We start from the raw sequence: 23148 nt of genomic DNA on the forward strand, positions 1-23148 counted from the left end.
GCCTATCTTCGCTGTTTTACAACAGGCGTGACAAAAATACCCTGTTATATTTCCTCATAGTACTTCTTGAAGTGCCCTGTGGCGATCGCCAGATGCATTTGTTAGTAGGTGCACCGGTGTAGCAGACGCGAAGGTGATGCTGACGGTGATGCCAGGCTGTGACTTTGTGACGTCACTGTAATGGTGAAGGAAAAGTGCCGGTAAAATCCCTGGATGATCATACCTTATTACATGGCCTTGCGCCATTCAGATCTTGCCACCCCATTAGCCATATCACGATCAAGATCGATAAAAATAAAATCGTCGAGTCGTTCATATCTGGTGTTGTGAGCACGATATGCAGATATAGCGGATGTCAATTAAGTCGCAGCCAGTGTTATGCGGGTTGTGCAAATTTCTTCACGTTTTGTGCTACAAAATACCAGAGGTTGAACACAGGCGCAAGATAATACAAAGATAGACTTGTAATCGAATAACTTGAGAATAGCGCCATAACCGAGTGTGTGAACACAAGTAACACCTTAAGCTCACGGATGAATATACAAGAATACCACCAAAAAGGGCCAAACACGAGCGCATTACGATATTTGGTTCAGCAAACACACCCAGCACCGCTACGGCCACCTTTCGGGATATTGAAGTACTTCAAGTAAACGCCTGCTAGGGTGGCAATTTCGCACGGCCAGTTCGGTAACACCTCAAAAGTCATACATACGTTCCACGAAGCAATAAAACAATAATGTGTTGAGGAGGATAGCTACTGAAAAGAAAAACGTTGTCTAGAGCAATCTTTTCCACTTAAAGTATAGCAAAAGTCACAGGTAAGCTTATTTCATCGTATCTGATGCTTGCCTGAATATCATCAAATGTGGACCATTCACTTAAAGGCAATTATTTTCAAAGAATTCGCGACGAACATGCCGCAAAAAATTAGTTCGCATGGATTAGTCTATGCTACGTACTCAACTTGATAATATTCGCTTATATGTATGCCATTCATGCCTCGTTCCCCATCTCTGCAAAGCGCAATTACCGATTTTTCAACACATAAGCTGTTAAGTGCATTTGCGAGGAACATGGTGTAAAGATGCGACAGTAGTAATAGCCTGATTCCTCGTAGAAAAACCAGGAGAATGAAGAGCTGGATGCGTGGATGTTTCGGCAACACGCCTTTCCCAAAACTGGTATAATATAACTACTGGTAATTGTTTCGGTCGGGCATGTTACCGAAAAATCAACACATCTATCTTTCCACTGTCCTGATTTTGCTACGAGGAATGAGGCTTTTGGTACTGACTTTTTAACGCCGTGATGAAAGTGCCTACCATATCATTATCAAGTGCCAACGAAAGAAAACGAGCAGGCATTGTAAAATTTGTGTACCTTCATTCCTGTGCAGTTCGTTCAGTTCATAAGTCAGGCGAAACTTTTTATTTTAGTGTGTTGCATTATGTAAAGAAAGTAAATTGACGTAGAGATCATGAGGAAGAAAAGCCCCCGTGTAGAAACTACGCTGGTGGCCGCGGTTTTCATTTTGTGCGTGTTTTATCCAATCGATGGGGCACCCGAGGATCTATCAAACAGCTTAAAGGACTTCAATGAAATGTGGGCGGCGGTGAAAAAGGGCAAGACGTATGGTTCCCAAATACCATATGCCGATATAAAACCTTACATGGATCTTACTATTCCAGACATTTGTCCAATGTACGATGATGGTGTGAAATCATTCGTGTATAGGTACTATGTTGATGTAAATCTTGCAGTTTACAAGAAGTATTTATTTCAGCAAGTAATCGATGAGTGGTTTTTGCACGTTCCATGTTACAACATGAAGGATCTGGCACTGGACAAGCCCATCAAATGTCCTCCCGACGACCCAAGTCTGACCAAAGGAACCAACGGCATAAACTTCAAGGGATCAACATGCATCACCGACCAGTTTGGTTGCGCGATGATCTACAACGAGGAGTACAAGATGAACGTCATCTCGATGGACGACCTCCGGAGCTGCGGTCCGGGCAAAATCCACGCGTTCGTGGCGCGGTCGCTGGGCGCGCGCAGCCCGATCCAGGAGCCGGACCGCAACGAGCACGTCACCGTCAACTTCGAGAACGTCGAGATCGGCCTCTCGGAGCGCTACTTCGAGAGCGACCAGTGGCGCGACGAGTACCCCGTGCTGCTCGAGGACCTCGACCACTGCCGCAAGACCTCGGAGGAGGTGTACCAGATGAAGACGGCCACCTTCAGCACGGGCATCTTCGACTACGGCTCGGTGCTGGTGCCGGAGACGTTCCAGTACTCGAACCCGCTCGATCCGCGTCCGGTGACTGTCACCAAGGAGATCTACGAGCAGGTGCGGCTGGACCGCTCCAAGTACGGCAGCGACTTCCGCCTGCAGCTGACGGGCAACGACCTCTACCGCATGCGGCTCTTCTTCACCTGCGGCTCCAATGCCAAGTGCTTCAAGAAGGACGGCGTCTGCAAGAACATGGGCTTCATCGCGTCAAGCCCGCTGATCGACCTGAACAACCGACCGGAGGACCCGGTGAGCTGCGAGTGCTTCTGCCCGTACTCCGACCTGAAGGGTCAGTTCTGCGAGGACAACACCTTCATGAAGTACAAGTACCTCAACACGAAGGCCTCGTGCTTCGGCTTCATCACCAAGAGCGGCGACGTGCACGTGGAGAAGCTGCGCGGTCAGCTGCACCAGCAGCGCGGGCGCAACGTGCTGGCTCCGATGGGCGCCGGCTCCTACATCTACAAGGAGCGCGAGATATTCTCTGACAAGGCGAGTGGGGGCGCTGTGCCTCGAGCTGGAGCGAGCCTTTGGCCGCATCCAGGGTGCTGGTTAGGTCTGGAGTGGTGGTGGCAGTGAGGGCTTCGTCGGCGTCTTCATATTTGGGCTTTGTGACGCACTCAGCTGCTGAGGTTGTGTGGCGTCGCCTGTCACTCACCCTGGCAGTGCAGGCATGCACCGCGGAGAACCGAACGCCGTACCCCTGATTTCCCAGACGCGCAACTTAACCACTATGCTATCGGCGCCCCAGTGAGTGCTTTGCTGGCGCGGCACTGGCGTTAACGTAACTGGCCTGGAAAACAACAAGATGCACTTTGGGTTATGATAGCGAACCCATAGGCTCACTTTATTCTTCTGCCTCCCGATGGCCATTGGTCTGTGTTTGCTACCACTCCGGTTTTTTCCCACAATTCACCTACACATAACCGGACTATCGCGGTTAAAAGGACAGGCGCGGTAGCAGTCACAGCAGCCTTCATCAAAGCTGACATATTTCTGACATGTTAGTTTTATCTTCGCAATGTACTGGCCCCGTCCGCTTTACCACGGCGACTTTTTCACCCTTCTCCATCTGTGAAGTTGTACATCCACATATACGTGACTATAACTCCAACAGTAACCCATTCATTATGCAGGTGTGGCTCAATGTGTTGCTTAATGTCCAGTGCGACAAAGAGCGAAGGCTTGTGTAACGAGACGTAGTCGCGGTGTTTTTGCTCAAGCTGCACAACGGAGCAGGTCAATAGCAGGCAACGTAGTCGAAATTCAAGCCGTCGGTGGCCCCAAGACGTAAGTAACACGTCAGTGCCTGATGTCTCGCACGTCTCTCTTTTGGTAAACCGTTTGATGGCGTTATCTAGCCTCATCGGCCTATCTATAGGCTTTTGTCTAGTTTGCATTGCCGTTGCTTGGGCAAGACGCGATCTGGTGTCTGGGGTCTCGTGACGCATATCCGACTATGACATATGAGCTAATGCTGGGCATCGACAACGGCTCTTTCCCACGACAGCTTCTGCCGGCTCTACCACGGGCGCAGCCGATAGGGGGGGGGGGGGATGATTTCCATTAAGTCCCGCATTTTTCCTTTTTCACCATTGGTGGCTCCCGACAAAACGCTAAAAAGCGGCGCGGTGCTTGCTCACGGAGAAAGCACCCCTGGCGCCTAGGAAAACCTTGGCTGTGTCTCTGGCAACGTTGCCGAGCGTCTCTATCACCCAGCTGCGTTATCAGGCCTCTGGACGCGAAATGTGGTCGACCTGACCGCGACGTGAGCTCGAAAAAACGTACAGCAGCCGTCACCTGTGATAGGAAAACTCTTCCTTGTCTCACATAATGTGTAGGCATGTTGGCCACTCAGGCAGAGCAAGTCTACCACCATGCTCTCAGTGATTTAAAAGCAGCCTCTGACAACCTGATGACGTGCTTTGATGACCCCCCCCGTCCCACGAGCGTTTAAGGTGCCTCTGCTGTGTCAACGGTGGCCATGACGTTACCTCTCGCCAAATGACTGACCCGTGCCACACTCGCCTTTCCCAGGTCATCGGTGGTCATGACGTCACTTCCCACCAATGGGCGACCTTGCTCCACTCGTTCGCCCATCGCCTGTATCTGACATCACCTCTGAGTGACGTCACATCTAGCCGCCGTCGCTTGTGACTGGCCTCCCGTCACACCCGCGTCTCTGACGTCACGCATGATCACGTCTGACGTCACGGCTGGCTCTGACGTCACGCATGGCTCTGATATCGGCAGGAGGCGAGGGCCCTGACGCAGGACCAGGACACGCTCCTGGCGTTGTTCCAGCCGCCGATCAATGTCAGGAAGACGGGAGGACTGGCGGCCGCGCCCGACGTCTGGGTCTCCAAACAGTGGTACGCCACCGCCCCGATCCCAGCTCAGGCTGGCACGCGTCATGTGCCATACGTCACACCCATCATTCGTCACGCACGCCGTACGTCATAAGTTATACGTGCCATACGGCATACACGTCATACGTCATACATCATATACGTCATACGTCATACATGTCATATGTCACACATGTCATACGTCATGCCACATATGCCATATGACATACGTCACACGCGCCATACGTTCCACATGGCAGGCACCACACACGCCATATGTCACATATGCCCTGCGCCATATATGTCATACGTCACCATACGTCACACAGTCATGCATCACACCGGCATACGTTATACAGCCAAATGTTACATATGTCACACGTCACATACGTCATATGCCACGCACGTCAAACACCACGTACATTATCCTTCACATGCGTTATACGTCACACATGTTATACGTGTAGATCAAATGTGTCATTTGATCTACACACACCGGTACGTGTGTGATCTACACACACGTACCGGAGTTCACAAGCCCGATATTGCCGCTGTTCGCAAGGACAATAACTGCGATTGCTGCTTATTAAACCGTATTTCGAGAGGGGGGGGGGGGCTATTTTGATTCGCAACGCTGGAGGGGGAATGGAGGTATGTACACCGTTCTCGCCATTTAATCTCAAATTAAGTTTGAGCCGGGAAGCAAACACCGGTGAATGGTCTGGTGTCTAAGGATTCAACTATGCCCGTAACTTCGGTAACCTCAACTGCTGACCCGGCAAGTAAGGCCATCCCTAATGTGCTGGCACATGGAGCAACAACCAAAACTTTCAATTATATAGCATAACACTTTTCCAACCAAATAGGCATAACAACATGTTGAAAATCGGAATCAGAGCAAGAAGGCGTGGACCTAAGCAAGGGTCAAATAAATTATTCACGTGTGATTAATATCAGCTAAAATTGCAAGGGCCACTGTCACGTCAAAGGTAACCTGCATGGCGACAGGCCGCCATTATTTACCCATTTCGTGCTCAAAGGTGTCCTTTACTGGCTTTGGAATGTGAACAACTGGTATGCGGCGCAAAAATGTTCTGCAAGCGCTAAAAAATCGGCGCTGTGGCCAAGTGACCTGATACGACCTGAAGCAAATTTTTTTTTTCAAAACATGACCAATGAATGCATCATCAGCTACGTTACGTTTAGCAGGGATGTCTCTTAGCTTTATTTCTGTCGTCTCAGAAGCATCGATCAGTGATATGGCCGAAATGCCGATCGGTGGGTAGATTGATAGGTAGCGTTTCTTCGCGCCCGGGTGCGGGGGGGGGGGGGGTATAAACCACCAAGGATACAGCTGACCGGCGCATGTAAGCAAACATAGCCGGTGGGTTCTGCACACGATCGAATCTGAAAGTGCCCGTTCCAACTGAGGCCGCAGGATGACCTGAGCGTTCTCTGCCTCCACAGGTGCACGTTCATCTGGGCACCCCCGAGCAAGAAGAGAGCCATCGTCACCGTGAACGCGTCCCGACTTTGGCAGTCGGACGTGAGTGCTCTGATCGTTGTGTTCCGTGCCGTGCCGTGCCGTGCCGTGCCGTGCCGTGCCGTGCCGCGCCGATCCGTTCCGTTTCGCTTCTTTTGTTTTGTCCGGCTGCATTCGGCTCGGTGCCGTCCCGTCCCTTGTTTATCCGTCCCGTTTCGCTCCGTCCAGTTCTGTTCGGGTTGCGCCCGTAATTTTTTGCTCGCCCAGGATAGTCCCAGCACTACCAGTCGGCCGCGTTATGGCTTTGACCGTTACTGGCTCATTAAGGGCAAGACGGCTCGCTTTGTCTACAACGGAGTTCTCGAACGTTCAGTGCGGTCAGAACCAGCGAAACAGGCTCGGCACAGTTTGCTGTCCAAACCCGATCATGAAGAGGCCGCGGTATGACAGTTGTGGCAGTGGCTATACTATCTTTCACGAAGCAAAATTTTGCCACTGCGAGACGCCCTTTCGGCAGCCTTGTCACACCAACTGTTCTCATCGTGCTCCGCTCGTGATTCCAACGCCTTTCTTTTTTAACAGCAAATGCAGAGCGACGACAGCTATATTCGTGATTTTTATTCGGCAGTGTCACGAGATGCGCACGGCCGACGTGTTCGCCGACGTTCACAAGCGGCGATCGTAACGTGTTGACGCGTGTTCGTCGCCGGCCGACAGGAGTTCACGCAGCAGCTGCCGGCCGTCACCAAGAGCCTGATCGACAAGAAGGGCGACTGCCAGAGGGCGCTCAAGTTCGTGCACTCCCACGGCCCGGACCAGGCCAAGCTGCGCACCAAGTGCTTCTCGGCCATCTACTTCCCGCCGGAGCGGCCCTACATGATCTGGAGCAACACGAGCGCGCTCACTGCCTACATCTACTGGGACTGGTAGGGACGGCGTGACGGCGCTCGAAGCTGGTCCTGCTCTCCCCCTTCCTCCAGCGGCGCCCCTCTCCCACCTCCGTTACTTCGTTGGCCGGACGGGCCGATAGCAAGCAGTGATGCGCATGCCTCCTGCTTTGAGCCCCTCCTATGTGGGCGTTCGGGAAGTGTGGGCAGTTATCGCTGACATAGGTGCCTTTCCTTGGAATGTGGATGGTTTCCCGATGAGATGAGGTGAGAGATGCGTAAATACTTTTACAGTGTCATTATACAGTAATAATCCTTGGTTATCCCTAATGCTGGGCGTGTTTCTCAACACATAATAGTCACTTCAAATTACACGGCCTCATTTCACAGAGCGCAATTTCCAAGGACAAGATTGTATACTTCCACGACCCACAGCCACAGCGTGATAAGTTAAGCGGGCCCCATTCAACCATTGAATGGGGCCCGGGCCCCATTCAATGCGCCGTCGGTTCCAGTGTCCATTCCAAGCACCGGTACGTTTCCCCAGGTACCTCTCCCAGCGGATCCCGCGGCAGCTGAAGCACGCAATGAAGCTGACCTTGACCACACGGTTCGAACTGGCTCCCGCCTACACGCTGGGCTCCAAGCCGGCCAAGCCGCCGCCCAAGCTTGTCGAACGGCCTGATCCGCCGGTATGTGGGCGGGCATGAGCCATCCGTCCATGGCTAGGCTTCTACGACGGTAGCCGATAACAAAAAACAAGAAACAAACAAAAACAAAAAACAAAAACTGTGCCTAGGCAGGCAAATACTTGTGTTTTGGAGATGTTACAGGAGGGAGATACTCTTTCGGAATGCCTTAAGATTTGCTCCTCGTCGCATTTACCTTTCGCCCCCATCCCACTATCCTGACCCCTGCCTCCACTCCTGTCTTCCCGATAGAAATTGTACCTAATTTGTCACCCATCCTGGTGCTAACAAACTTTGGGTCTGCACACAAATTGTGGGTTAGTTTGATGCATAGAAAGTTGTGGCACACTCTACTGACCAATTTCGTATGCTTTCTCGCCAAAATTATAATGTCATCATCCTTGCACTGTAACGTTTCTGTAAAGGTATTATGTAAGGTACATGGTCACAGCATGAGCTCTATGGAAAGTGTGTTCACGTTAGCGGTAGATACTTTCATCTTGTGTACTTTCAGTACGCAGCCCCATGGCTGAACACAAAGATGAATAGGGCCAGTGCTTTAGTTGTGCGGAACTCGTGCAGGCTGAAAAGTTATATTTTTGAGTCGTAAGCTTCCGCTCGTCCCAGTGCGAGCACAGCAAACCTTTTCTAACAGACATGATCCTTTTAAAACGTCTCACGTGACACCCGGAGTTATTCTGCCCCCTAACGTGATCCCTCGCCTTCGCAGCTCGTGAAGGGTACGACCGAGATGTGGATGAATCCCAAGCATCCCATGGACGACTGGTTCGCTTCAGTGCGCAACAACAACACGAAGAAGATCGTGCTGTTCGTGCTGGCCCTGCTGCTCAGTTTGGCTATGTTGGGTGGAGCCGGCTACCTCCTCTACTACTTTTTGTGAGCAGGCGCCACGTGTCAGGGCATTGATGGGGTCAGGGCCAGGACAGCGGCGGGTCGCCAACGCCACACAAAGTGTTTTGTTTTGTGGTCGGGTCTCAGGACGGTCAAAGCGCCTTCAGTCTTTCCCGGTCATTTCTGATGGGGGAGAGGGGCAAAGAGCGTGCAACAGTCATGTCCGTGCCCTATCTCTGCCCTATGCCTGCCCTATCCAAGCTTTATCTCTGCCCTATCCCTGCCCCATCATTGCCCTATCCCTGTCCTATCCCTGGCCCGAGCTGTTCCACGCGGAATGTGGTCAGATTGAGAGTCGGGGATAAGAAGAGAGGCGCGCCTTGTGGCTTACGTCAGTCTCTATGAGTGGGCTACGATTGTGAGGATCTGACGGGCCTGAACAGCGACCGACTTGGCAGATTCGGGATGGGAGGTGGGGAGGGGGAGGGCAGGGGCACTTTCACCGCCGGCAAAGGGTAGTCTGTAGGATGTGACGTATTGCTTCCTTGTAAGGTGGAGCAGGATTCACGCTCACAGCTCACGCCAGAGCGCCTCAAAGCCTCCCTCGATTCTAGACAGAGCAGTGTAGTTAACGTAGCGCGACCCACACGATAAGGGCTCTCCACATACTTGTCAAGGGTGATGCGCTGGATGGCGACGCGCAACGCCGACGCATCTCAATGCCGGAGCCATGTGGATGATTGTTGTTTGGGAGCGATTATCCCAGACGCGGCTCTCTGGCTGTTTTAAGGAGCTTGGTGGGACCCAGACACGCGCGGTGCCGTGCTCCCCCTGACTGGAGTCAGGAGGGAGTCCCGACTGCATCTCAGACCACGCTCGAAGGCCGTGAACAGACAGCCATGCGTTACTCTAACCACTCGGCGCCCGTTAACGGTCACTTAGACTAGGGCAGGCCGCTGGACCACGGGACAGTGGACGTCCGCGCAGGCCATGTGTATCTATTCGGAGCGCGGCCTTGTCTTCGAGGGATGACGGGCGGTCATGCAACCGTCGTCACTCGACATCTTCGCCCGCAGAGTGAAGAAGCCGGCGCAGGACGACGACGAGGGCTACGAAAAGGCGGAAACGGAATTCACCACGCCGGTGGCCGGCACAGAGCCCGGCAGCGAGGAGAACCTGAAGCAGGAATAGTGGCTCGGTCTCCGACGGCCTCACTGGCGACATCTATATGGGCCATTCGAAAGCTACCTGGCCAAGCACCAAATCTTCATCCACCATGACGCCGTTGATAAATAGCAATGGATTACAGAAACAGCTCAAACGGCGTGTTATTTTAGCACCTTTTATCATTTTGTTTCCATGATCGCCTCACCATGCTGGACGATCCAAGATGTCAATCAGTCTGTGAAGCGTGTCTTTCTGCTCTAAATTCTTCGAGTGAGGCGTCATAGCTCAAATCATGTGGATTCGTAACCTCGCCGTGAAGCGCTTATGTGACGGCGGTTGTATTCCCATTCCAAACATAGACCTTCGGTTCTGCAGCTGAACGAAGTTGAGGTATCGACACCTACTATATAAATGAAGTGTGATAGGCCTAAATGTGAAAGAGCGGTGCGGAGGTGGAACAGATGCTATCAAAGCAGCCCACGTCATTGGGATAAGCATCGTTCAAATGGCAAGGGTAATCGGGCAAAATGGCAAAGGTAATCGGGCAAAATGGAACCCTGCGTTACATTACCAAAATGCTACCTGTTCGTACCAACTCTAATCAAGGGCTTATACATTCTAAATCTCGACACGCTTATTTCTGACTAGCCATCAAACTGAGCAGGAGCACTGACATGTCAGCTACTTTGTTCGGGGACATTAATCTGAAAAGCTTCCTGCAGTACTGCAGGCGGTGGGGACATCAGACTGGCCATCGCCTTCATGTGGATGGCCATGCCTACAGTAGACGCACGCCTCAGTTATAAGTGCGTCTCCCGCGTGTTGTCCTGGGGGGTCGGAGCACTCATCGCGCATCGCGTGAGCTAGGCCTAGTGTTCATTCGTTGGTGCATTTAGACAACTGATTGGATATGGCCGTGACAGCGCCACAACTCCATTAAGGAGCTGGTTTTTTGTATACCTAACAGAAAACAACCCCAGCGTAAATTGGACATAACAGGGTAAGACGCAACTATGCACTGAAGAACACCAGCTTACCTATTGTGACATGGCTTAAAGCTGCATATGTGTTCCGGACAACAACCAAGCAGGACTAACATGGTCACCGCACTCCTGATCCCATGTTCCAGTCTCTCTGACGCTTGTGACGAAAGACGGGAAGTGGCAACACGATGGCTCTAATACCACGTCGTCGGGCACGGCGGCTCTATTCAATACAGTGGCCGTTTCAGAGGCACTGCGTATGCGCGTGTGCTATGTCTGGCTGCGCCTGTGTGTGCATGCGTGCGTGTGCGCATGCGTGTTGCGTATGCGAGCGCGTATGTCTGGCTGCGCCTGTGCGTGCATGCGTGTGTGTGCGCATGCGTGTTACAATCGCGTAACGTGTATTAGTCCAAGCGCTAGCCTATGGCACATCACGCCCTTCAGCTTTCGCCAAAACTCGATCCATGACACGGTGGGATGTATTTATGCAATGACCGTCGCATGACAAGACAATGAAATGACAATAACTCGTGACAACGAGCGGGGGACGACTCTGGCTCGCGCCAGTGACTCACTGTCGCGAGTCAGAGTCGCGTGACAGCCCAGTGACTCCGATATAAACACAGCGACGGACCCACAGACAGCAGCGTACCGCGGCGAGTCGGGAGTCAGGTAACCGACTCGCCGCCTATCCGCACCGCCCCGAAGTGACTCCGTTAAGCGGGCGCAGGAACGACTCCGTTGTCGTAGCGGCCGCACCGCGAGGGCCGCCGACACCGACGCCTGCTACTTTCTCCGAGGCAGTCGCTTGGGTGGCACCCACCTATCGGGACGAGGTGAACATCAGCAGATCTGGCAACACCGCTGACCGACGCGACACACTCGGTCACGACACACACGACATGATCGGTGACGACGACGGCTACCACGCACCATCAACACGCGCCATCGGTCTGACATGCGCCATGTCAGAGCCGCCAGCGCAGACGTTAATAAACTGACACCAATCACGGCACCGGCCACGTGTCCGCGGTCCTCGATGCCCGCAACACAACGCCGTCACTGAACTGCTGTACTCGAAACGCTGCCGCACAAGTCGCACCGTTACGTCACTGGCGCGTCAGGGTTATAACCCACGACACGCGGTTACACGCCGTCACAACACCGGTTGAATCGTTTAGCCGACAATGCCAGCGCCACGTCCTGTGAGATATCACCGATGACGGTGTCATACACCATTGTCACACCGCATCACACCGCTACCGGCGTCACACCTGGCCGTCACGTCCCGTATCACACCATCCCCACCAGCATCACACCTGGCCGTCACCTCCCGTATCACACCATGCCTACCGGCGTCACATCCGGCCGTCACCTCCCGTATCACACCATGCCCACCGGCGTCACAGCCGGCCGTCACCTCCCGTATCACACCATGCCCACCGGCGTCACAGCCGGCCGTCACCTCCCGTATCACACCATGCCCACCGGCGTCACACCTGGCCGTCACCTCCCGTATCACACCATGCCTACCGGCGTCACAGCCGGCCGTCACCTCCCGTATCACACCATGCCCACCAGCGTCACAGCCGGCCGTCACCTCCCGTATCACACCATGCCCACCCGCGTCACAGCCGGCCGTCACCTCCCGTATCACACCATGCCCACCAGCGTCACAGCCGGCCGTCACCTCCCGTATCACACCATGCCCACCAGCGTCACAGCGGCCGTCACCTCCCGTATCACACCATGCCCACCAGCGTCACAGCCGGCCGTCACCTCCCGTATCACACACATGCCCATGCCACCGGCGTCACCCGGCCGTCACCTCCCGTATCACACCATGCCCACCGCGTCACAGCCGGCCGTCACCTCCCGTATCAACACCATGCCCACCGCGTCACAGCGGCCGTCACCTCCCGTATCACACCATGCCCACCGGCGTCACAGCCGGCCGTCACCTCCCGTATCACACCATGCCCACCGGCGTCACAGCCGGCCGTCACCTCCCGTATCACACCATGCCCACCAGCGTCACAGCCGGCCGTCACCTCCCGTATCACACCATGCCCCACGTCACAGCCGGCCGTCACCTCCCGTATCACACCACCATGCCCACCCGCGTCACAGCCGGCCGTCACCTCCCGTATCACACCATGCCCACCAGCGTCACAGCCGGCCGTCACCTCCCGTATCACACCATGCCCACCAGCGTCACAGCCGGCCGTCACCTCCCGTATCATCACACCATGCCTACCACGGCGTCACAGCGGCCGTCACCTCCCGTATCACACCATGCCTACCGGCGTCACAGCCGGCCGTCACCTCCCGTATCACACATGCCTACCGGCGTCCAGCCGGCCGTCACCTCCCGTATCACACCATGCCACCAGCGTCACAGCCGGCCCCCTCCCGTATCACACCATGCCCACCGGCATCACAGCCGGCCGTCACCTCCCGTATCACACCATGCCCACCAGCGTCACAGCCGGCCGTCACCTCCCGTATACACCATGCCCACCGCGTCACAGCCGGCCGTCACCTCCCGTATCACACCATGCCCACCAGCATCACACCTGGCCGTCACCTCCCGTATCACACCATGCCTACCGGCGTCACCGCCTAATGCCACCCTCCCGTATCACACCATGCCCCACCAGCGTCACAGCCGGCCGTCACGTCCCGTAATGCCCCCGCACCAGCGTCACGCCGGGTCGTCACATCACGCCCGGCCAGCTCACCTGAGACGCCGGTGTCGACGAGAGACGGGGCCGGCGGAATTCGTTCCGACCGGATGTGGTCCTCGATCAGCTTCGGCCGTCACACACAGCACGTGCTGGCCTGCCGGCGGCGCCAACGGCGACCGGTCAGCAAGCCCGAGAGCGGCGCCCGCCGCCCAGCTCACAGAAGCGCGCGCGCAGGGGTACAGGGCGGACAGCAGACGGGGCCCCAGCAAACAACCGGAGACTAGCACATTAAGGCGGGAGAGAACGGAGACTCAACGCCGATGACTGTGTATTTTGAAGCACGTTTACGTCGTTTAATCGTTTGCACCATTGATAAGACCGTAGTATAGGCCTTGTTCCTCGGAAAAAAACAGGAGAATAGAGATTAAGTTAGGCTGATATTTTGGCAACATGGCTTTCTCGAAACAATGGCAGAAGTATGCTTCCTTGGCGTGGCTGGACGGCTCCGCCCAGGGTTCGGTGACACGGTTCGCAGCCGGTCGACGGCATACCTTTCCAGTATTTGAGCATGTTGAGCGACTGCAGGGACGTGATGACGTCCGGCAGCGCGATGGAAGTGATGTCACTGAAACATGACAGCACGCGGTCGCAACACTGCTGACGTCACTGGGAACGGTAAAACACCGCTCATGCCGCTGGGAACGGGAACACACTGCTGACGTCATTAGGAACGGGAAACACTGCTGACGTCACTGAGAACGGGAAAACGCAGAAAATGCAATCAAATACACGAGTGAACAAGCTGAACAACACACACTGACAATAACCAATGCCCTGTAATGCTAGGGGAAGAACTGGACTGGCGCCCTCTCGCCTGGGCGTCGGTGTGCGCACCATTCGCAATGCAATTCACCTCATATCGATCATTCCCACATCTGTTATGCTGGGTATGTAAAATATGTGATGTGCATACTCACGCATCAAAACGGACATTCTGCATACGTAATGGAATAAGCAACGGCCGACCGCATCGGTTTTTTTATCACACGGACGCCGCGATTCTGGATTATGGAACTGCTGCCAGCAGCACGTTTAAAATCGTGTTTCACCTTAGTACCCAGCACACAACGCAAATCTGTACCCTCATCGCAACGATAAATTGCAGTTCTAAAAAAGCGGCGCTAACGGAGCCAGCCGAAACTTTGCAAACAATGCTCTGACAGCCTACGGCGGATCGCCTAAGCAGTAGCGGCCCACATGATCGCGCGAAACACGCTCCCCGCCTGAGTGGACGGAGTTGGCGTCGGGGGAGCCGGGGGAGTCTGGGCAGGCCTCACCTGAGGATGCTGAGGTTGGCGATGTCCCTGTACTCGTAAGCACCTCCAGCAGCGCCCAGCTCCAGTTAGAGCGGTAGCTGAGCTTGCCCAGATCGGAGAGCGGCTTCTCAGGACTGCCGCAGACGCCCTCCTGCTTACTGTCGGCACCACCAGGAGGCGGTGACACACGGGAGGCGGTGCACACACGGGAAAACAGTGACAGGAGGATGCGGTGACACACCGGGAGGCGGTGACACAACGGGAAAACGGTGACAGGGGGATGCGGTGACACAACGGGAGCGGTGACACACGGGAGACACGCGGGGAGGCGGTGACACACGGGGAGGCGGTGGCACGGGAGGCGGTGACACACGGGAAGGAGGTGACGCACGGGGAGGCGGGTGACGCACGGGGAGGCGGTAACACACGGGCAAGGGGGCGGAGACACACGGGGAGGCGGTGACACACAGGAAGGAGGTGACGCACGGGGAGGCGGTGGCGCACGGGGAGCGGTAACACACGGGCAAGGGGCGGAGACACACGGGGAGGCGGTGACACACGGGGAGGCGGCGACACGATGGGAGACGGTGACACACGGGGAGGTGGTGACACACGGGAGTCACGCGGGGAGCGGTGACACACGGGGAGGCGGAGACCTGGGGAGGCGGTGACACACGGGGAGGAGGCGACACACGGGAGGCGGTGACACGCGAAAGACACGCGGGGAGGCGGTGACACACGGGAGGCGGTGACCACACGGCAAAGCGGTGACACGGGGAGGGGGTACACATGGGGAAGCGGTGAGACCATGGGGAGTGCAGTGACACACGGGAGCGGCGACACGCGGGGAGGCTGGTAACACACGGGAAGCGGTGACACGCGGGGAGGCCGTGACACAGGTAGGTGGTGACACACGGAGAGACGGTGACACATGAGGAGGTGGTGACACAACGATGGCTGGGGCCGCGTACTGACGAGTGCCCGTGCACACCACGCACATGCCCACACACACACACAGACACAGCGACATGAAGTTACGCGCAGCCGCGCGCATGCGCACATACGGGCGAATTTGTAACGACATGGTGCCGGGTGAATGGTGGCAGTGACGGCATGTGACCTCTTCCGAATCTCGTTCCTGAGTGCGAATAGAGGCAAAGTCCGACATTGATAGCACCCTTAGGTAGAATCAATTATAACTAATTCGCGACCCGCGAGTAAAACGAAATTGATTATTCACGTGCCCATTTCATTCGCCTCGCATCCTGATTTCTTTCTGGGTTCACCACAGCAGAAGCTGACGATTGTATTCCAGGCCTGGGTTCCCGGGTTACACCACCCTCATCGGAGCACGCCAGGTCATCGTTTTCGTACTGACATTCATGCTCACTGCATCTCACCATGTGGGCCGCCTGATCACTTACGCTAACCAGCTGCCACTGAGTCCATGCCGACTCAGCTAATCGCAGAACTAACGAAGTTCACCCCGGCCCACTGGAGCCGTGGTGCACCCGCATCTCACATCTCACCTCTCATATCTCACCTCTCGCATCTCGCCTGTCCATCCTGCACCTCACATCATGCCTCTCACACCTGCATCTGACATATCATCTCTCATATCTCAACTCCCACATTAACCTCTCATCTCATATCTCATCTCTCACATTCCATATCTCACATTTAATATCTCACCTCTCGCCCTCGCATCTCACATCACATACAGCTCACCTGAGCTCATAGCTGAAGGCGATCAGCAGCTTGCCGTAGCCTTGCGCTGGTAAGGCGGCAGGACGAGGATGCATGCCACGTTTGTTGCCCTCCAGCGACTCCTTCTCCTACGGCAGGCGGGGGGGGGGGGGGGGGCGTGACGAGCGAGGCCCGGCGGGCTGGAGAGGAGGGGCGGAGGTGCCGCCGCCGACGCCGCCAGCCTCGGACGGACGAGCGAGCACGAGAACCAGATGACTCGCCACGTGGCGGTCCGCACCGCGACGGCGTCTCTGGTGAGGCCAGAGTGCCCACCGGAGGTCAAGTGTCGTTGTGCCGTCCTACTGGAGGTTCAACAGAGCAGCATGGGCTGCATCGAACGGGTGCATCATCACAGGGCAAAGAAGAAATAAACACGTCGTCGCAGGAAATGTCAGCACGCATTCACTTCACGAAAGCGCACGCACGACACGTGATGGTGGCTACTAACGTGACAGTCACGATGCGCGCAAAAAAAAACGTGGACAGAAAAACGGGTCAGAGAAAAAAAGGATGCAGGACTGGGAAATGGCCGGACATTCCATGACAGCATCACAACCATACCGAGGAGGCAACACAAGTTGCACAGCCGAGTGCAAGGTCGGGGCGGGTCCACCCACCATCCCCCCCATCAGTCTAGGACCGCCCACCGTCCCGCCGCATCAGTCTGGGACCGCCCACCGTCCCGCCTCATCGCCGCTAACCTTGGAGAGTAACCCACTACGTGGGCGCCTTGTCTGTCGATCTCGCACAGGATGTAAAAGAGGAAGGGCTCCACGTCGAGTACAGCGTCTTGTGGTCGAGAAACAGCTTGGCCAGAAGGCACAGGTTCTGACCTGATAACGCAGCGCCTCGATCAGAGTGTGTTCTGGGGTGGCTGACCAATGCGAGAGTAGGCGCATTTGCTAGAAACAGAGCGCATTCTGACAAAGAAAGAAGGTATTTATTTCTAAATCTGAGAATAGGCAAGAGTCTACGATGAAGACCGGGAAATTTTCGTTTGAATACGCTTGCCACATATTCTGACCTGTATCGATGGGTAAGTGACAAATTAACCACTTTGACCACTTGACCATTAACCACTATTGACCACTAACTAATCACTAACTTTAAATGACGATGGTCATGCTGTATTAAAATTAAGCCGCACTTTCTAATGTTCCAATAGTTGCAATAACCGCCCGCACAAAACGGCAGCCAACAATAAGTCATTACCGCGACCGTATAAGCGACTAACTCCTGGCTTCACAGAGATGGTCTGAGCACACTCAAATGATCCATCCACTCCAATGTATAAAAAACTGAGGCCAGTCCAGACCTTCAACAAGCGCACCAAACAACGACCAGGGCCAACAAGCAAGAGCTCAGTGCCCACAACCAAACCAGAAACGCGTTAACTATAGACCGGCTGTGCAGCCTCTCCCTGGCCATGGATGGCCACCACTCCAGCGGGCCAACTGGCGCGCTCGATATGAATCGACCCCCGGTGCCGGCACCACAACGCTGGCGTTGTAGAATCGCTTTTAAATACTGCCATCTACTCACGCGCAAAATCTATTGTCAGTATGATGCAGCGTGCGGTGGCCATCTTAGGATCAGCGTTGCATGCCGGGAACATTTGGCCACAAAACACCCAAAAGCTAGACATTTCGTTGCTACCAACCATTCAATCGCAATGTCTTCTTTATGTATCTATATATTATATATATATATATATATATATATATATATTACCTTGAGCGTATTTGCTGCTTACCATAAACCTTGTGATCAGCGCCGTCCACCTCGTATACGGAGAGCGTGCCCTTGCGGTAGATCTCGCGGCCGGGTGGCTGGCGCCAGCTGCAGTCGCCCTGCCAACGACAGCCAGGGGAGCACGCCGTTAGATGGCGCTGCCGGCGGTAGACGCGACCGGGACGGCGCTGCCACGGCCGCAGAAGGCGGGTGATGCACAGGACGAGGTACGGTTACAAGCGTGCTGAGCTGTCGCGTGGTGCGGAACACATGGTCCCATGGTGCAGAACCGACAAATGGTGCCGAACTCATGGCCACATGGTGAAGAGCAGATGGTCACATGGTGCATAACACATGGACATATAATGCAGAACCAATCGTCACATAGTGCACAACACATGGTGTAGAGGACAAACACATGTTGCAAAACACATGGACACATGGTTCAGAACACATGGACACATGGCGCACAAAACCACGGGCACATGGTGCATTACACAAGGACATATGATGCTAAACCCACGGAAACATGGTGCATAGAGCATGCACACAACATGAACGGGAACTGTCCCGAAACATGGTGGAACACTGACACAGGAGCAACGAGCCATCACAGGCGTATGGTGGATATCACAGACAAGCCTACGGTGCGGCACGGGAACGAGGGAAGCACACCTGCTAAGTTCACCTCACGTCCGCCAAGCCTGCGTCAAAAACGAAACGAGACGAAACAACCGAAAACAATTGCTTGCACCCTTGCGTGGTATGTCATTCATAGGGGAAAGGCAGGCTGAAGCCAAGCACAGGCACAGTGGTACGCGCAAGGGCACAGTGGCACGCGCGAGGGCACAGTGGCACGCTCGAGGGCACACCGGCACACGCGAGGGCACGGTGGCACGCTCGAGGCACACGCGAGGGCACGGTGGCACACTCGAGGGTACAGTGGCACGCGCGGGGGCACAGTGGCATGTGCGAGGGCACAGTGGCATGCGCGAGGGTACAGTGGCAAGCGGCCCGAAAATATTTAGGCCCTGTTCCCGCCGCCTCAGGCCTACCAGACTGACCGAGTGAAAGCGATATGCTGTTCTCTTGTTTCATGTACTTGAGGCAGTACTTCGCAGATGTACAGTTTGGACTGCTTTCATGTACTCGTCCCGGGGTACGGCGAAAAGTACCATGTGTCGATTTCGTACTTGCCCGATCTGGAGGCAGAGCACGGTGCTACGGCACTCAGACCGATGGAAGGATCTTGCTGACGAAGAAAAAAGCTTGCTGTGGCGGCAGGAGGCGTTGGAGGGAGGGACGGATGACGGGGACGCCAACTGCCCCACTGCTCGCTGACGGGATCGGCACGTTTTTGAGCGGAGCGCGTGCTTCAGGACAACATGGAAGAGCTCCCGTCACCCGTCTCTCGCAGCACGCCATCTACATTGGCAGCACCTCAATAACCCACGATTTGCGGGAAGGACTGTCAGCGACGACTCCTTTGCACCATCGCACGGCGGTTACCAATGGCGACCCGCCGACTGGCGTCCGCCACAACACGAGGTTCTCAGTGAGAACACGCGCCCCCACCGCCACAGCGGAATCTCAGAGGCGACTCGTGCCCACCACTACACGAAGGTGGTACTCGTCGGCGACCGTGCCCACCACTAGAGGAGGCTCTCTAGCGGCGCCCACCTGTATTTTGTCGATGTACTTGACCTTGGTGATGGTCTCATGCTCCTTCTCCAGCGCGGGCCGTGTCGGGTCCATCTCATCATAGCTCTGCCGGCAGACGGCGATCAGCTCCGCGCGGCGACACAGCCTTACCGTTGCCATGACGACCACCTACCACCCGCAGCAAACCTTGCGATTCGCCGCACAGCCAGACGAACCACCGACCAAGAAACAACTAGTAACCAACGACGTCGCTTACGCACGACTTTTGTGGAAAACCGCGATACAAATACGGGTTCAGCATTGCTTGCTGTCTCCCGATATCCAACCAGTCCGAGTTTTAGATCACGTCCACTGTTGATGGCCTTTCACGCCATGGCCACGCCATAGTCACGCCACGGTCACACCGCAGTCACGCATGGTCACGCCAACCCGTCCAAATTTTAGGTCACATCCACTGCTGATGGCCTTCTCACGCCATGCAAAACGCATCATCAGCGGCACTGCCACACGCGTAGAGTCGTGCAGAGAACGGCGACAGCACCACCTTCAATGCGCCCCCGGGGCGGGGCTGCAGCCATGGCCGCACGCGGCAAGTCCACACGCCAGACCCGCCGTGGGCTGGACGTACTCGCAGTGGGCGGGTGGCGGCCGCGGCCCGGCCGGCCCGGCGCCGCGTCGTTCCGCCGCCGCCAACCCACCTTCTGTACGTGGTTGATCTCGTCGTGCTTGCGCTTCTGGTTGCGCGTGATCTTGCGGTCCGACTCGAGCAGCGGGTCCGAGGAGGCGGTCCGCTCCTGGCCCGCCCCGGCTGGCTCTCGCGCCGTCTGCGGCGCAGCAGGCCACTCAGGCACGTTGTGACGTCACCGAAGCACACAGCGTGACATCACAGGACCACATGGCGGGACGCCATGGAACCATACGGCGTAACACCATGGAACCACACGGCGTGACATAACAGAAGCGTGCGGCCTTACCTCAGAGTGCCACACGGCGTGACGTCACACAAACACACGGCGCGACGTGACAGAAACACACAGAGTAACGTCACAGAAATACACGGTGTGACATCACATAACCACATAGGGCGTAACGTCACGAAAGCACACGGCACGACGTCACAGAGTCGCACGTTCGTTCGCGTTCGGCAGCTGATCACGACAGTCCCGGCCGGAGGACCGACGCAGGGAGCCGACGAGTTGGGGCTCTTGCCCAGCGTATAACACTGCACACGCCTACGAGATCGCTAGGAGCGCTGGAGGCTCGAAGACTTCCACCATCCTTCACCCAAATGGCGCCATCGCAACAATGAGTTGTGGGCAAATTTCCGTGTCCTGTCTAAGGTGATTGGAATGGCTTCGTCTAATGTTCGAATTCCTTTTCGCGCAATCGCCTTTTTTACGCACCTGACACCAAAACTGAGACCAACACAGCGAATGGTTTCTGATAACATGTACCTGACGCGCTCCGAAAACCAATAATTCCTTTTTAAACTAGCCTGTACAAACCCTAGCCGCAACAGGGGCGAGGCACATACATCCATGCGTTTACAAGCCCACGCGCTAGACAGAGCCAATCCACATGTCCCTTCCTGACCGCGCCACCGAGGTCACAGCGACCGGCCCGCTCCGCCCCCGCTGCTCTCACGGGCGCCAGGCCGGCAGCTGGGCGGCGTCCCCGGCCAGCAGCCCCCAGCAGCCCATCGGCGGCCCACCTGAGCCGACCCGCCCGTGAACCCCTCCCTCCACTCCCCCGCTCCCACCTGAGCCGGCCGGCCGTGACCCATTCGTCCAGGCGCCGGTTGTGGCCGTCGTAGTGCACGTAGTACTCGAGGTCGCCGCTAGGGCCGGCCGCCCGCTGCTGCAGCACGACGGCTGAGTCTGCCGGAAGAGGGGTGAGGGGGGGGGGCGTCAGCCGGGGGCTCGCACACCTGTCCTGCGCAGGCACCATGTCAGTCAGTGTCGTCATGACACCATGTCAGTCAACGTTGTCATGTCATCACGTCAGTCAGCATCGTCATGTCACCATGCCAGCCAGCATCGTCATGGTACCATGTCAGTCAGTGTTGTCATGTCACCATGTCAGTCAGTGTCATCATGTCGCCATGTCAGTCAGTGTCATCATGGCACCACATCAGTCAGTGCCGTTATGTCACCACATCAGTCAGTGTTGTCATATCACCATGTCAGTGTCATCATGTCACCACATCAGTCAGTGTCATCATGGCACAATGTCAGTCAGTGAAGTCATGTCACCATGTCAGTCAGTGTTGTCATGTCACCATGTCACTCAGTGTCATGTCACCATGTCAGTCAGTGCCATCATGTCACCACATCAGTCAGTGTCATTGTGGCACAATGTCAGTCAGTGAAGTCATGTCACCATGTCAGCCAAGATCACAAACTGGAATGTCAGTGCAAGAAATAACAGGACAATAAAGGGCAAATGTGGCCCTAATTGCACTTGTATATCATTGCATGTAAACCTTTGACTAAAAAGACATAAGCCCACACCTATATTTGGCCATATTCATACCTGCCAATGTACCCCAATTTTAAAGCATGCAAAATGGACTTGATAAAGTGAGGTAAATAAACATATCATCTGCAAGACAAGAACAAACATTCTAGGAATTCACACGTTTTCAGAACTGATGACTCGCCCCTCACTGAAGAAAAAAAAACATCAAATGGTTTAACTATTCTTAGAGAGCAAGCTAACCATGCCCCTAAAAAAAACACTGAAACAAGCCACCTCACCTTAACAACAAATTACCACCACCTTAAACACCTTAACCACCACCTTAAACACAAATGCGGAATGATATTGAAAGATCATGGTCTTTGTGCAGAAGAGCGGAGCATTGTTGTCTGATTGCGGACACACCCGCGGGTACGCCAAGACACCGGGCACTGCTGTAGCGTCGACCTACACGCGGGTCCCGGATCGACGCCCACGTGACAGAGGGTACACCAGGTCGGTGAACCAGGCCCATGGTAGAGGCAAGCTCCACATTGATCACTGCCTGGCTGTTGCCACAACACAGGCCCGGTCCCAAGCCATCGCAAGACCGCCGTCAGGGGGCAGCACGGTCGGAGGGCTGAGCACGACAGAGGCCCGGTCCCAACCCATCGCAAGACCGCCGTCAGGGAGCAGCACGGTCGGAGGGCTGAGCCTTACGCCACTGGTGGTCGGCGCGCTGCACGAGGTAGCTGCTGCCCACCAGCACGTCCGGAGCGTCCATGTCGCCACCTGTCGGCCGACCACGCAGGCTGAAGTTTACCGCTGAGCCGCACCGCTGTTC

At 55.4% G+C, this 23148-nt stretch overlaps 1 protein-coding gene and 1 pseudogene across 1 annotated transcript; one reads left to right on the forward strand and one right to left on the reverse strand.

The window, feature by feature from the left end:
* The first annotated feature begins 1745 nt into the window (after positions 1-1745).
* Positions 1746-10420, forward strand: LOC119106080 (uncharacterized). The gene is made up of 7 exons (XM_037229712.1): positions 1746-2788; positions 4550-4668; positions 6112-6190; positions 6845-7053; positions 7562-7706; positions 8434-8600; positions 9632-10420. The coding sequence occupies exons 1-7, from the start codon at positions 1829-1831 to the stop codon at positions 9744-9746; spliced, it is 1794 nt and encodes a 597-aa protein (XP_037085607.1). The 5' UTR covers positions 1746-1828; the 3' UTR covers positions 9747-10420.
* A 1108-nt stretch (positions 10421-11528) lies between these two features.
* LOC119106180 (histone acetyltransferase KAT8-like) lies at positions 11529-23117 on the reverse strand (annotated as a pseudogene).
* Positions 23118-23148: the final 31 nt, after the last annotated feature.

The sequence above is a fragment of the Pollicipes pollicipes genome, unplaced genomic scaffold (assembly GCF_011947565.3).
Source record: "Pollicipes pollicipes isolate AB1234 unplaced genomic scaffold, Ppol_2.1 Scaffold_1600;HRSCAF=1878_pilon_pilon_pilon, whole genome shotgun sequence".
Classification (NCBI taxonomy): domain Eukaryota; kingdom Metazoa; phylum Arthropoda; class Thecostraca; order Pollicipedomorpha; family Pollicipedidae; genus Pollicipes; species Pollicipes pollicipes.